Source organism: Stegostoma tigrinum, chromosome 2, assembly GCF_030684315.1.
Source record: "Stegostoma tigrinum isolate sSteTig4 chromosome 2, sSteTig4.hap1, whole genome shotgun sequence".
NCBI classification, from domain to species: Eukaryota; Metazoa; Chordata; class Chondrichthyes; order Orectolobiformes; family Stegostomatidae; genus Stegostoma; species Stegostoma tigrinum.
This window is the reverse complement of record NC_081355.1, coordinates 8,848,196-8,864,821: the sequence shown is the minus strand read 5'-3', so window position 1 is coordinate 8,864,821 and position 16,626 is coordinate 8,848,196. Positions and strand designations below refer to the sequence as shown.

At 39.3% G+C, this 16,626-nt stretch overlaps 1 protein-coding gene across 3 annotated transcripts in view; it reads left to right on the top strand.

The window, feature by feature from the left end:
- Positions 1-16,626, top strand: part of ulk4 (unc-51 like kinase 4) — a 416,752-nt gene that overhangs the window by 35,784 nt on the left and 364,342 nt on the right. For all 3 annotated transcript variants that reach the window (XM_059652139.1, XM_048563177.2, XM_059652146.1), the window contains 4 exons: positions 2,819-2,917; positions 5,611-5,732; positions 8,074-8,143; positions 8,845-8,938. In XM_059652139.1, the coding sequence (XP_059508122.1) occupies positions 2,819-2,917; positions 5,611-5,732; positions 8,074-8,143; positions 8,845-8,938 (385 nt within the window). The remainder of the gene's footprint in view (positions 1-2,818; positions 2,918-5,610; positions 5,733-8,073; positions 8,144-8,844; positions 8,939-16,626) is intronic.

Sequence of the window (16,626 nt, the reverse complement as noted above, 5' to 3'; positions counted from 1 at the left end):
TCCGTACCTATATGCTAACTTCATGGGATTCATGTACAAGGCCACCCTAATCCCACTGCTCTGAAGTATTTTTCTGTTACTTTCCATTTAAATTCTATTCTTCCTACCAAAATAAATGGCCTTGTGGTTTCTCATATTATGCTTTGCCAATCTTTGACAACTCAGTGACCGTACCTGTATCACTTGGCACATTCTTTGAGCTGGATTTTCATATTTAAGCGGAAGTTGGGAAATTTCCCAGTGTTGCAATCCTGCTTCCTACTCAACAGTACTGTTCAATAGGGTTTTGATCCAGCAACGGTAGAGATAGTTTGGTCTCAGCCTGCAACTAGAGTTGGACTAATGCTGAGTTGGTCAAATTAAAAGGTGTCGCCTTCGTTCGAAAGGAAACCGGTCCAGTGCTGTGGGAGGTGTGAAAGCTCCCCTCACATCCTACACCCTTGCCCTGTTCCTGCGCAGACCAGCTGGTGGGAATATTTGCAGACACCTTTAACCTCTCTTCACTGCAGTGTGAGATTCTCATCTGCTTCAAGCAGGCCAGTATCATGCCAGTGCAAAAGAAAAATCACGCAACATTGCTTAATGAGTCCAGCCTTCTGGTTCTGACATCCAGCATTATGAAATGCTTTGAGAGGTTAGTAATGGCACACATAACTCCAGCCACCCAGATTGCATTGATCCACTATCATTCACCTACTGTTGCAGTAGGTCCATGGCAGATGCAATCTCCCTGGCCATACATTCATCCCAAGAACATTTGGACAACAAGGACCCCTACATCAAACTCCTTTTTATTGAGATTGGTGTCCCCTCCCAACAAGGCTGTTATTAACTTCCATTAGCTGCTATTAGCCTCGTATTATACACCTTATAAATTCATGACTGTGTGGCCAAATTCAACTCTAACTCCATTTACAACTTTGCTGATGACACCATTGTAGTGGATCGGATCTCAAACATTGAAGAGACAGGGGAAAGAGATAAGAGCTTAGTGGCATGGTGTAAAGACAACAATCTCTCCCTCAATGTCAGCAATGATGTGGAGGTGCCGGTGTTGGACTGGGATGGGCAAGATCAAAGGTCACAGGATACCAGCTTATAGTCCAACATGTTTATTTGAAAGCGAAAGCTTGTGTTTTCAAATAAACCTGTTGGACTCTAACCTGGTGTTGTCCGATTTCTGTCAATGTCAGCAAAACAAAGGAACTGGTCATCGATTTCAGGAAGTGGAGTGGAGGACATGCTGCTGTTTGTATCAATAGTGCTGAGGTGGAGGTGGTTGAGAGCTTCAAGGTTTAGGAGTAAATATCACCAACAATCTTTCCTGACCTATGTTGACATTACAGTCAAGAAAGCACGCCCATGCCTCTGCTTCTTCAGAAGGCTAAGGAAATTTGATATGACTGCAATGTCTCTTATCCCAATTTTTAAAGATGCACTGCCGAAAGCATCTTGTCCAGATGGATCACAGCTTGGTATGGCAACTACCACTGCCCAGGACCGCAAGAAATTACAGAAAGTAGTGAACACAGCACAGTCCCATCATGAAAACTAGTCTTCCTTCTATTGACTCAGTCTGTACTTGCCACTGCCTCAGGAAAACAGCCAACATTATTGGTTATACCATGGTTTTACTGTCTTCCACCCTGTTCCATGGGACAGAAGTTACAGAAGTTTGAAAGCATATTCAAGAACAGCTTCTTCCCCACTGTTATCAGCTTATGAATGGACCTCTCATAAGTCTCATATATTAGAGTTTCCCTGCACCTTCTCTGGAGCTGTAACACCATGTTCTGCATTACGTACTATTACCTTGATGTACTTATGTAAGGTGTGATTTGTCTGGTTAGCACACAAAACAGCACTTTTTGCAGTATCTCAATACATGTGACAGTAATAAATCAAATCAAATTTATGCTTCCATCAAAATTAAGAAGTTCTGAAACACCTGCTTTCATTTTGAGGCTGCAGTGAACATTGAGATTGTAGCAAGCAAGGCCTGACCTTCCTCTTTTCACACACTGTGGAAAACTGTTGGCGCCAGAAGTTGGAGTGGAAATCTCGGATATAGTGCTTGGCTGTCGCATTTAAAGTCTGCTGATCATTTTTCAGTCCCTCTTCAGGATGACATAATCTGTCCTTCCTCACAATTTACTTTCCGACCTGTTGTTGTGTTTCAACAAATGTGACTAAAATACAGTCAGTCCCTTCACTTAAGCTATCAAATACAGATTGTAAATAGTTGAGGGCTTGGCATTGATCTTTGCGGCACCTGATTAGTTACAGTTTGTCGACCTGAAAACCCATTTATTCTGACTGTGTTTCCTGTTAATTAACTAACCCTCGTTACATGCTAATTTTATTACAGTGGCTAGGTGTGAGAACAAGATCAATTGCAGACCTCTGTGGAGTTTGGTTACCTTATCTAACTTGTTAATTCAAAATCAGTTTTAGTGGCAGTATGCAATAATTGGTAATTCCCAGTATGTGACAGCACTGAGATGACTAATGATGTCTCTCAGACTTGTTGCAACTTCATCCCATATCTCTCAATTAATAGTATTATTGTAATAGAAATTAAATATGGATAATAAAAATTTGATGCATTGATAGCCTCAAGCTCTAGATTATTCCAAATAAGAGCTAACTTAGAAACCATATCCATTTGCACTTTAGAATATTAACTGTGATGTATTTTTAGTGTAGATTTTTGAAAAAAATAAGCTGGTAAATTTGGAAAAGATACTGTATAGTTTTGGCTTTTGGGAATACATTAGAATTTTAAATGATTCTTTCAATTTAAAACTTTACTTCCAAGGTTAAAGTGGAGAGATTTGCTGCAGCATGCTTTTTGGCAAGGAGCCTTTGCTGGATGTGAAAAGTCATTAAATGAGGAAGAGAACAGAAAATGCTTGAGGTCAGTAGCAAAAGGAGGTTGAAGATTTAATATTAAATTCAATTCCAAAGCACTACTGTTGTCAATCTTAGCTGTCTTCAGTTGGAGACTTATGGTATTACAATTCTTGATTTAAATTAAATGGCGTCAATGACTCTGTAAATATTTGTATTTGACGTTTAAAGATTCCTTACCCTCTGATTGTCTTTCTTTGCTTCCCACGCAGTTGCCTGTGAAAACAAAATGGGTGAAGCAGTCAGGGAGGGGTGCGCTGTTAAAATGCCTGCCCACTGTCTAACCACCTGCCCTAAACTCTCTCCTATTTTACAAAGGTCGGTGGAGATGTTGGACACTTAAGGGTTGTATTCACACCCCACTGCTGCTTTGCTAGCAATAGAGGGGGAGGGACTACAAAGATGATAATCCAGCAGAGATAGTAGGAACTACTGATGCTGGAGAATCTGAGATAAAATGCTGTGAAGCTGGGTGAGCACGGCAGGCCAAGCAGCATCCTGAAGAAGGGTCTTGACCCGAAACGTCAAACTTTCCTGCTCTTCTGATGCTGCTTGGCCTGCTGTGTTCATCCAGCTTCACACCATTTTATTCCTGACAATCCAGCAACTTTTTAGATGAGCTGCTCCTTTAGGAATCCCTTTACACATCTGATGGGTGGACAAACAGGTAGTATTGAGGAGGCAGTGAGGCTGCTGAAAGACTTAGACAAGCTAGGAGAGTGGGCAAAGAAGTGGCAGACGGAATACAATGTGGGAAAGTGTGAGGTTAAGCACCTTGGTAGGGTGAGTAGAGGCGTAAATTCTAAATGGAAAAAGGCTTTATAATTCTGAAGCACAAAAACATATGGGAGTCCTTGTTCAGGATTCTCTGAAATGTCAGTTCATTTGGCAATTAGGATGTCAAATACAATGTGAGCAATCATTTCAAAAGGGCTAGAATATAAGAGCAGGAAGATACTGCTGAGGCTGTTCATGGCTCTGGTCAGACCACATTAGGAATGTTGGAGCAGTTTTGGGCCCCATATTTAAGGAAGGACATGTTGATCATGGAGAGGGTCCAAACGAGTATACAAAAATGATCCTGGGAATGAAGAGCGGCATGGTGGCTCAAAAGGCAGCACAGTGGCTCAGTGGTTAGCGTTCAAGCCTCACAGCACCAGGGACCCAGGTTCGATTCCAGCCTTGGGCAACTGTCTGTGTGGAGTTTGTACGTTCTCCCTGTGTCTGTGTGGGTTTCCTCCGGGTGCTCCGGTTTCCTCCCGCAGTCCAAAGATGTGCAGGCTAGGTGGATTGGCCATGCTAAATTGCCCGTAGTGTTCAGGGGTGTGTGGGTTATAGAGGGATGGGTTTAGGTGGGATGTTCCAAAGGGCGGTGTGGACTTGTTGGGCCGAAGGGCCTGTTTCCACACTGTAGGAAACCTAAAAAAAAGTTAGCACTGCTGCTTCACAGCACCAGGGACCTGGGTTTGATACCAGCCTTGAGTGACTGCCTGTGCAGAGGTTGCATGTTCTCCCCTTGTCTGCATGAGTTTCTGCTGGGTGCTCTGGTTTCCTCCTATGGTTGAAAACTGTGCAGATTAGGTGGATTGGCCATCCTAAATTGCTCCAGCATGCCCAGAGAGGTGCAGGCTATATGGATTTGCCATGGTAAATGCAGGGTTATGAGATCAGGCTGGGTGCTGGGTTTGAGTCAAATGCTCTTTGGTGGCTCGGTGCAGACTAGATAGGCTGAATGGATTCTGTGATTCTGATGAGGAAGAGGTTGAGGACTCTGGTTTGTATTCGGTATAGTTTAGAAGGGTGAGGTGGAGATCTCATTGAAACATAAAGAATACTGAGAGGCCTGGATACACTATGTTCCACCTTCTGGAGATAATGAGGGCTGGGCAATAAATGTTGCTGATATCATGAAAATAGATTGAACAAAATGGACAATAATTTTTGAGTTGAAATGCATGCGAACTCTGTATAAGAATAAAATAAATGGATCATTTTAAGTTGAACAAAATTGGGAAAAAAAAGCTGATGAATGGGTAACCTGCACCCATTCAATTACGCAATCAAAACTCTGTTCTATTTTCAGTATATTGGTTAAATCCAACAACAGTTTACTACAAACTGGATAAAAGGGACATTTCCATTTATCAATAACCATTTAGGTCAATAGCTGACCTTTGTGTAACACTATATGTCAAGTTACTAGGAAAATGCTGTTAACTGAGTTCTTTTATTATTTATGTACAGCATTTAGATGTAGTAAATATCAGGAAATAGTGTAATTTGGTGCTTGCAAACCTGTCAGATATTAAAACAAAATTGGAAGTGATTTATTGCAATCATTAAAATTATTGTCTGTATTACACATAAATATCAGCATTTTAAAAATGAATTATTGAAAAGATTCTTAAATGGATTTTGCTTTGCTTTGCTTTCCTATTGTTACATAGAACAGAGAATGTTTATTTACTGTAACACCCTTGCAAATGTTTTTAGATAGTTATGTTCGGTGGTGGAAACCAGGACCCTAACAGTACTGACCTGTTGTTCTTTGTCACTGATTTTGACCATCAGCATCATGTTGAATAATTGGAGCTCACAGTACGCATATGTACAAAGTGTACCAGAATTCCATATACTTTGTTTTTCAATTCTAACTCTAGAAATTAGAATTGTTTCACAAATCTTGCATCTGATTTTTAGTGACAGTGAAATTTGTTCGCCAGTCATTGCTAGTGAGTTGCAGCAGACTGGAGGAAGAGAAAACCTGCAAACAACAAGCCTTCAAATGGACAGCAAACAGCAACAAAAATCCTACAAATTGGGTAAAATAAAACTTATTGTGTTTAGCGCTCTTTCCATTATGTGTACTTCAAAGAGTTAAGTAATGGACAATAAATAAAGGCCTTAGTATGCCCACAAACAATGAAAAAGTGCATTTTCAAGTTTTTAAAAATGAGGTTTGACTAGTCAGTTAGTATATGATTTTTCAGCTGGCTAGAAATACAAGTAAACCATGTAGCAAAAGAAATAAAAACAGAAAATATCAGACGGTATCTGCAGTATTTTTCCATTTGTCTGCAGGGAGTAATTTGGTTAGAGAACAACAAGCATTTCTTTTGAAATGAGTAGTCACCCTTTGGAACAGCTGTCTTGTGATGGATAGGGGTTTGCTACTGAAACTTAAAATGGCAACTTGACTGGATCCCTTATGAAAAGTACACTTTCAATTATGGTGGCAAACTAGCCTATTGTTCGCATTGAGTTTCTTTAATTCATCAATTAAACTAATCAATTTCTTTGCTTGGATTTCGGTCAATGTGCTAGTTTATTTGGGCACTCAAGTTTTGAAACGTTTAGTTAATCATCCCGATATTGTTAATGGAATCTCGCAGGAGCATTATTGTAATAATGTAGACTAAAATAAAGAACTGCAGAATCTGAAAACCTGAAACAAAAACAGAAATTGCTGGACAAACTCAACAGAGCTGGCAGCATCTGTGGAGAGAAAACAGATTAATATTTTGTGTCCAGTGACCCTTCTTCAGCATTATGGTTAGGACAGATTGTTTGGGTTGGGGTGGGAGGGTGTGCATGTCCGTGTGAGCGTGTGTGCAGGTGTGTGTGTGTGGTTCTAGATAGAAGCTAAATGTTTAAGGGTGAACCCTCAGTCTTGGGATATTGCCTTAGATGGACACTATATCTGAGGTTTAAAGGAAACGATAGCTACTTGGTTGGTCAGCATTCTGTGACTGAGTGTTTGTGGGCAAGAGCTTCATCTCATAGATATAAGGTGGTCAATCTTGGAATCAGAGAACCGCTTATGAACGCACATTACATGTTTATTATGTGTAGTCAGCAACTGTAATGTTGCTGTAAATGTAAGGGATAAAACTTTTATTTCAGCCTGATTGGTGAAATCAGGATGTTCTGAGGATATATCTATATATAAAATAGAGATAGGATTAAAGAATACATTAAGAGAACTGGGAGCTTGTACATTTGATCTTTAACACATGAGGCATATCTGGAAAATAGATCAGCCTGTAACCAGGAATGTTTGTTCATTTATCTCATGTTTATGTATTGACAACAAGACTTTAATCGAAACTCAGCTTACAGCTGATGATGTTTTGTCTCTTACAACAATCCTATGTTTACATAACACTTGTAGCTTCATAAAATCTTTCAACGCACTGGTCAGGAGTATTAACAAACAAAAATTGATGGTGAATCCAAAGGAGCTGTTAGGACAGTTGACGAAAATCTTGGCCGAAGATCAGGTTTTAAGGAATATTATAGGAGAAAAGAGAAATGTTGATGTTTAGGGAAGGAATCCAAGAAATTTGGGATCAGAAGCTTCAGGCTTTGCACCAATGATGGGGTGAAGGAAACCTAGATGGCACAAGAGGCCGTCATTGGAAGAGAACAAGGACCCTGGACAGCGGTGAAGTTGCAGAGATGAGAAAGAGCAAGACCTGGAAGGCTTTGGGAACTAAGATGAAAGTTTTAAATTTGAGGCATTGCTTAACTGGAAGCTAATGGAGACCATAAGGCAATGTGTGAATAGGACTTGGTGCATTGTGAGATATGGGCAGCAGTCCTTGGGTGAACTCAGGTTTATTTACAGAACAAGGTACACCTTTGGATTAGCCACATCTATGGCTAAAAAGGCATGTTTGAGGGTTTGAGTAGCTGGTGAGTTTAAACCAGGGCTGAGATAGGCAATATTATGGAGATAGAAATGTGTGACCTAGGTGATGATGAGGTTATGAAGTTTGGAGCTTAACCTGATCAAATAAGGCATCAAGATTGTGAGTAGTCTGGCTAAGCCTCAGGGAATGGCTGATTTGTTTCAGGCTCCAAAGGTAGTGGCACTGGTCTTCTCAACATTTAATTGCCAATGTGCTGGCTAGCTGAAAGAGACATCCACTTAATTCCATTTCCCGGTTTTGTCTCACATAAGAAAAAAATGGGTAACCATTCTGTCAAGATATTGTAAGCTCATTTAATTGTTCTCACTTACTGTTGAAAAAGAATTGTATACAATTGTTCTATCTTTTAAAGTAGCTTATTTCTGTAAAGTCTTCATTTTTGTATGACTGCATTGTCTTCATTATGTATAATATTTTTATTTTACATTGATATTTACCCACTATTTTGCAGAAAGCCCTGCTGATTTACAGCCAAAAGGTGCACAGGACTTCAATTCCAAGGAGTCCATTTTCTTACTCAGGTACTCATATATGTTTCTTGTATTATTGAATCATTTCTCTCACTAAAGTTTGAGAGTTTGGACTGGGGTTCAACTGTATTGAAGGATTGCATATTGTCAGAGCATCAAGTTAGCTTTTAACATAGCTCTATCACTGAATTTTTACAGCACATTCAGCAGGTCTGCATCACTTTGAATTAAGAATTCACTTCATGCCATTTCCCAACATTTCCCCGTACACATTCTGCTTTTCTCACAATAAGCCAATTTCCTCTTCAATGCCTTGATTAAACCTGCGTCCATCATTTTCTCGGGCAGCTTATTCCAGATCCTAGACACACACATATTCCACTGCTTCTTTTTCCAATTACGTCAAACTGTGGGCCCTTCTTGATCTCTTCATCAGTGAGAGCAGTTTCTCCCGATATACTCTGTTCAGATCACTCATGATTTTGAACACTCATACCCACACCTGGACCATATCATGACAAGGGCTGCTTTCAGCCCAGCTAGCCCATGTTCACCTATTTACAGTCCCCATTATCAACTTCTCTTTCTCCTGAGCATACTATAATCTATCCCTCTGTCTCCCTAACTTTTGGTATATTTCCTTGGGCTCCATTTCTGCCTATCCTCTAATTCTGTCCCAAGGTTACCATTGATTTTGTGTACCTGAAACGAAATAAAACAGTCTCAACTCATTCTCCCTTTATTTGAAACAGCTCCCATCCGACACCAAGAACTAGCTCGAATGTAAGCCACATCAGCAGTGTAACTCAGAGTGCTGCACCAAAATGCTCCTATATTTCACCACAGGTATATTAAAAGTGTTGTATTTACTTGCTTGTGTTTGAATTTAAACTTTCTAGCTAATGCATAATGTATAATCTGTTTTCCATTTTCAGAATATATTTTGTTCATGGTGAGGGAAGGCGCTTGGTACTTTTCTGGGTTTGGCATTGTTAGCAGAGAATGGCTTTTTAAAACCACTTGTTTAAAAATGTATTTCATTTTTATCAGCTGTACCGAGCAATACAAATTTCAGTATCAAGAAATGCGTTGTCAGGAGGGAGGGACAAAAGACAAAGAGTGGTCATCCTGCAGATTTGAGAAAATTAGTTACACGTGTCTTCCCTAGTAGAATGAATGTCATATTAGCAGCAAGCATTTCCGCTGAAGCTTACTGCTGATTGCCTAAAAAACAGAATGTTTCTACATGAATATACATGTCTATTCCTTCAACTTATTTTCGAACTGGAGCTGTTTGACAGCTTCCTTCTGCCCTCTTGTGGCTCAAGGTACAATCCATAGTTAGGTCAGAAATAAATAAGTTGCCAAAAGCATTATAAACTTATTTAGACTGATTATTCCTCTTGACTAAGATCAGGAGTGGAGTTTTCCTGGTTATTAACATGGGAAAAGTAAGAAAATGTTGTTTCTTTTCTCTCAGCATCTCTCAATGGCGATAAGGAGGTGTTTTGAGGAAGGATCTATTCTGAACATTAAATTTTATTCTTATTTCACATGAGGCACATCTGGAACCTTATCTTTCATACATTGTATTTGAGCTGTCACTGTTATTGGTTGGGGGGAATAAATGAAATTTAAATGTAATGGTGCGTGGTTGGGCTTTAAGATAGAAATTTGACTGCCTTGTTCTGCATGGGACAAGTTCATAACTGATTGCCATTGCGAAAGTGGAAGTCAAAAGTTAGGGATATTTATGAGAGTGCTATTGTTGGTGGCTGAAAGCAGTTTACATGATTGAGCCATTTGTTAGCATTTGTACTATGTTAGTTGATATTTAATGTGATAGAAATTTTGGATATATACAAAGCGATTTTTCTGTCAGTGATTTCTGGTTCGTTACATAAGGATGTAGGGCAAGCAATTTGCTACAGTTTCAGAAAGACTTAGTCTTTCTTAGTCTGATTGAGAAGCATGTTTGGATAATTTTAGACAAGATTCAAATCACCTCAGTGCAAAGTTTTCCAAAAAGAATGTTTTCCTATCTCAATGAAAATGTAGAATTTGTTGGAATGATTCTTTCCTCTGCCGCACTTTTATACAGCTACTTCTGAGCTATTCATGCCTTGGAATTTAGCCAAGTAATTTTTATTTCAACAATTTTAATGTCGAGTTCAGAATTTACATTGAGTTTTTTAAAACAGATTTGTAAAGCAGATCAGTGTCCCCTTCGATAAGGTGATGGCGGAGGAGTAGGCAGAGTCGGTGCCCCTAAGCCTGAGGCTCGTTGTCGCCTTTTTCCCTCTGTATTTTCTTCATTTTCTTTTCTCCGTACCTTCTATCAGTGGAAGGATGAGTGTGGGTCCAGCATGGGACCTGGCATCAATATCAGCGGCTACTGCATTGGCGGAGGTGATGTTGGTGAGGTGGGCCTGGTGACAAAAAGATGCCGCCTGCATGCGTGGCAACTTTGTTGGTGGGTACAGTTCAGACGGCAGTGATGTGCTGGCAGAGGAGCATCGGTGAGGCAGCGGACAGATGGCACCTGTAGAGTGGGGACTCCCATATTACTAAGTCCAGCACAGGCAGCAGCTGGTGGAGGACCATCGACTGCAGCGTTGACAAGTTGGAGCCAGCAGCAAGGAGATCCCACCTGTACAGTTGTGCCTTATTGTTGGTGGGTCCGGTGCAAATAGCGGCAAAGGGGTGGAGGAGGGGTAGCTGCATAGGTGTCACTGGCTTTAGGACTCATGGCAGAGGTGGTGGAACAAAGATTGCCTCTCTTCCAGTTATATTTTTTTTTACACTCTTAAGCTGTTCAAAAATGGTGCCAGATCTGGCGACAGTTGAAGCTCTTAGCTGTATTTTACTGTATTATTCACTGTAAAGTACATGCGACAATAAGTCATTCATTCAATCATTCCTGTGACTAATAACCAAGGTAAACAACAATAATAGTTTGCAGACAATGTAGAACTGTGCTGATTATCAAATAGCATTTCCATTTTTATTTTTGCATTTTTCCAGAGACACTAAGTTGATGATTAAACTGTTATCTCACTGAATTGTGGAGCAATGTGGAAACATTACATTTAGTGGTCTGTGCACAGTATTATAGTATATTGAAAAGAGTCATTCTGTTGTATTCATTTATGGCAGTTTTGACATTTAAAATTTATCATAGAATGAGTAGAACATGTATTATGCCTCTCCTGCTTTCAGGCCATTTCATATGAGTTGGATCTATGAAAGAACCTCCCATTAGTCCTCTGAATTCATCTTTTAGTCAATTGCTGTGAATTGCTTTTCATGTATTCTTCTCCTTAAAGTACCTGACCTTGTCCTGGCTACATCACCTTATGATTATTAAGAAATACAAATTTCCAGGTTTTGGTCCTTTTATATTCTATGCCCCAGAATTCCTGCATGATTATCAAAAGACAAAACAGCAAGAAGTCAACAGTAAATAACATCTAGGTTGAAAACTCTTTATCTTCATTCCATTGGTGCCAAAATTAAACTGACCATCATAAACCTTTGGGATCTACAGTTTGCAGATGGCTGCAGTGTTGTTTTCCACTCTGCACCAGCCTGGCTGGTAACTCTTCTTATAATCCTGATAGTAATACTGATTGCCAACAGATATACAAATTAGGAACCCAAGTAGGCCATTTGACCCTTTAATCCTGTTCTGTCATCGAATAAGCTTATGGCTAATCTGTCTGAGTTTCAAATTCCACATTTCCATCTATGCCTGATGTTCCTTGATTTCACTGCCTTCCAAGGCAGAGAGTTCGAAAGCTGCACAATTCGCTGAGAGACAAAAAAACACTCATGTTCATTCTAAAAAAACCAAAGCCGAATTTTAAAACACTGTTCCTTAGTTCTGTAATTGCCCACAGAATAAACAATTTTACAACCTCCACCTTGTCAGAACCACTCAGGATCTAATAAACTTTAATCAAATCATCTTAGTTCTTCTAAACTCCGGCCCTGTTCCCTGCTTCACTCCTTTCTTGAACAGATAGTTACTTACCAATCTAAAGGAAACTTCCCAGAATCTAACTTTGGCGAGTTGAGCTTTCGTAACCATGGATTTGCTATTTTAAAAGTTTAAAGTATTGGTCTTAATTCGCATTTGTCCCTTTCAGACTGGATGACAATTCAATTATGATCACTGCTACTAAGAGGTGTCTTTACTCTGAGGTTAATCTTGTCACATTTCCCAATCTCTAATCTAGTACAGCCTGTTCTCTGAGATAATGGGAACTGCAGATGCTGGAGATTCCAAGATAATAAAATGTGAGGCTGGATGAACACAGCAGGCCAAGCAGCATCTCAGGAGCACAAAAGCTGACGTTTCGGGCCTAGACCCTTCATCAGAGCCATGCAATACAGCCTGTTCTCTGCATGGTTCCAAAATGTGTGACTTTATAATGTATCTTGAAATAGTTCAATGAACTTATCGAGGCTGCAATTGCCAATCTGATTTTTCCCATTTATATGTAGATTAAAATCACCCATAATTATGACTGCCCCTTTGCCACAGACACCCAATATTTCTGCTCCAAGAATCTTATTTGTTTCTATAAGGTTGCCTCTCATGTTTCTAAACTTACAGAATCAGAAAATTGGAGTAAGCGCAGGACACTCAGCCCTTCAAGCCTCCTCTGCCATTCAACGTGATAAAAAGGCACACAGCACCCTTGCCTTCATTGCTCAATTGTTTGAGTTTCGGAATTGGACAGTCATGTTAACATTGTACTGGACATCGTTAAGGGTTCTTCTGGAGTACTGTGTCCAGTTCTGGTTGCCTAGTTATAGGAAGGATAATGTTAAGCTGGAGGTTTCAGAAGAGATTTACCAGTATGTTGCCGGGTGCGGAAGGTTTGAGGTATAAAAAAAAGGCAGAATAGGCTGGGACTTTTTTCATAGGAGTGTAGGAGATGACAGGCAACTTTATAGAAGTTTATAAAATAATAATGGGTATAGATAAAGTTAATAGTAATTGCCTTTTCTAGGGTGGGGGCTTTCAAGACTGGGGGGCACATTTTTAAGGTGGAAGGAGAGAGATTTAAAAAAGAATTGAGGGACATATTTTTTACGCAGTGGGTTTTTAATGTGTGGCATGAACTTCTTGAGGAAGTGGTGGATGTGTGTACAATTACAATGTTTAAAAGACTTTTGGATAAGTACATGACTAGGAAAGGTTTGGAGGGATATGGGCCAAGAGCAGGCAGGTGAGTCTAGTTTAGTTTGGGATTATGTTCGGCTTGGACTGAAATGTCTGTTTCTGTGTTGTAAAACTCTATGACTTTAATATCATTGTTTACCACATAAGGGAATAATTTTTAAAACAATACTTTCAGTTTAGGTGGAGGGTAACATTTCAGAGTGAATGAGTATGCCACTTGAAAGCATTTATTAAGGTCTCGCATGAAAAGTTATTGCAGAAGACGTGATACATGATAGTATGTTAACATGGATAGACAGTTGGTTGGCTGGCAGAAAACAGAGAATATATAAACTAAGTCTTGGCAAGATGTGGCAAGCAGAATCCTGCAAGAGTCGTTGCTGGTGTTTCAACTTTTTAAAATTTATATCAATGACTTAGACGAGGGTACTGAAGGCATGGTAGCTAAATTTGAAATTACACTGAGAAAGGACGTTGTGAAGATGTCATGAGGTTGTAGACTGCTATAGATGAATTGAGTGTGTGGGCCCAAAAGCTGGCAGATGGGATATAATGTGGGAAAATATGAAGTTGTTAACTTCAGCAGGAAGAATGAAAGAGCAGAATATTACTTCAGTAGAGAATGACTGTAAGTCCAAGGTGCTGATCGATCTAGATATTCCAGTAAATGAGTCACAAAATGTTAGTGTGCAGGTAGATTAGGTAATCAAGAGGGCTAATGGGTTGCTATCCTTTATTGCTAGAGGAATTGACTATAAAAGTAAGGATGTTATGTTTCAGTTACGCTGGTGAATCCACATCTTGAATACATTGTGATCTTCTTATTTAAGGAATGATGTAAATACATTGAAGGTGGTTCAGAGGAAGTTAACTTGCTTGGTACTTGAAATGTGTGGGTTGTCTTACAAAGATGGATTTATTCAGAAAAGAGAAGTGACCTGATTGAAGTTTATAAGATCCTGCATAGCCTTAATAAGGTGGATGTGGAAGGGATGCTTCCTGTTCTAAGCGAATCCAGAGCTAGGGCACCTTGTTTTAAAATTAAGACGTGCCCTTTCAGGGCAGTAATTTTTTCAGATGTTTTGTAGCTTTGGAACTGTCTGCCTCAGAAAGCAGGACTGTCGAGTATTTTTAGTGCAGAGGTCAATTCTTGTTAGACAGTGGAATCAGGTGGATTGAAATGTGGAATTTGAAACACAAACAGATCAATTATGTTCTTTATTGAATGGTGGAGCAAGCTCGAGAGACTGACTGGCCTAATTCATATGTTCATATGTATGTATTATTTTTATGAAGAATGTCACAAAAGTGGCTATTTGACCTGAAGGTCAGTGGTAGGGGAGGCGCCTCAGCCATGGTGGAGGGCACCAAAATTGAAAAGACACAGTTGAAAATAAATTGTTATAATTTTTTAAAGAAATATTATTTCAGGATTAAATTTTGGTTGAATGCTGGAACTTGAGCAGTAAATTTTAAAAATCCAGCTGCGAGTGAAAATAAAGGATAATGGATCAGATTATTTTTGCATGAGAAGGAAGAGAAATCAAGTAACCTGAAGCATTTCACAATTGGACTATATTGAGTAATGTGATTTATTCAGACTGTCAGACAGAGATTAAAAAACAGTGAAGCTGCAAACCAGAAATTTGACACAAATAAGACCTGACTTCAAATTTGGAAGGAAATTGAAAATTGTTTATAAATATAACAGCTGATAATTTGCCCAGTAACCTGTATTCGAGGTACAGATCAGTTGATTTTCACAAGAACTTCAATGTCCAAAGTCTATAAGCTTGAAGAGTAGAGGTGTGAACATTTAAACTGGAACATCTTATCCATTTTCCAGAATGTATCCAGAAATATTTGTAGCTGATGTCAATTCCAGATATTTTTGATATATGTTTGCATTATTTATGGTATCTGTTAAGAAGACAAACAAAACTAAGTTCAGTGAGAACATCAAAATCTCTACACATGCTGTGCGTCATACAAAAGTTAATGCTTATTTTTCTGAAGAAGGGTCTCGATCTGAAACGTTAGCTTTCCTGCTCCTCTGATGCTGCTTGGCCTGCTGTGTTCATCCAGCTCTGCACCTTGTTGTCTTGCTTATTTTTCTGTACCATCTTTCATGCCTTAAGGGCATCCCAAAGTGCATTAATGTAATTTTTTTGAAGTGAGCTATGTCATAATATAGGAAATATGGCACGCTAAGGTCACACAGGCAATAGCACAAGGAACAAGTCTTTTTTTATAACTCCACTTGTTTGAAGGGTTAATTTCTTTGTCTTTGATGGAATGTGAGCATCCCCATCCCAAGTCGTCCCTGAGAAGATGGTGATGAGACTCCTCTTGAATTTCTGTAGTCCGTGCATTGCAGGTGCACTCACAAGCTTTTAGGTGAGGAGTACCAGGTGCAATAGGACACGAAGAGCATTTCTGCAGCTCTGAAGACCGGTGGAACTTTCTGACTGAGAGCCCAGAGTGCTTCCAATCAAGGCATGTTTAATACCTCAATGATATGATGAGTATGAATTGTGATTTGCACACTGCGTTTTTCTTGGGCTGATGTTTTCTTCTCCTGTCAAGAATTTTGAATAAATGGAGAAATTTGAACCTTTATCCATAGTCAAAGCCAGCTCCTGGCTGAAAAACTCAGAAATGAATTTTGGATGGCAAATTATATTCTGACCACTTAAAGGGACCGTATAAACATGAGTAGGTAACTTTTGGTGGAAAGGAAAAGGAATAAATAAGTGCTATAAAAAGTTAAAATATATATTTCCAAGACTTACACCTTTGTTTGTATGTCTGGGTATATGACTTTGAAGTCTAGATTTGTTTTTCCCTTGATGAAATTCTAGTTCATAAATACATTGTCACCTCATCATTATAACTGTGTAAACCAATACTTACTTTGTAGCTTAGTGGAAGACTTTCACAGCAATATAATCAAAGAACCAGATATCAAGTCTAAGTGAGCATACATTTAAATGAATTAGGAGCAACAATAAGCCATTCAGCTCCTCAAACCTGCTCCACCATTCAGTAAGGTTATTACAGTCCTGATTGTGAACTCAAATCTGCATTCCTACTTACCCCAGATAAACATTCTCCTCCATGCTTAACAAAAATTTATGCACCTCGGCCTTAAAAATATACAAGGACTATGTTTTACCACCTTTTCAGGAAGGAAGTTCCAAAGTCTCATGACCCCTTGAGAGAAGAAAGAAGTCTAAATTGTTTTTAGGGTGACCTCTGATTTTTAAACAGTGAACTTTTGTTTTTAGTTCTTTATACCTTTAGTTGTGGATTATTCCGTCAGAGGAAACATTCTCTTCACACC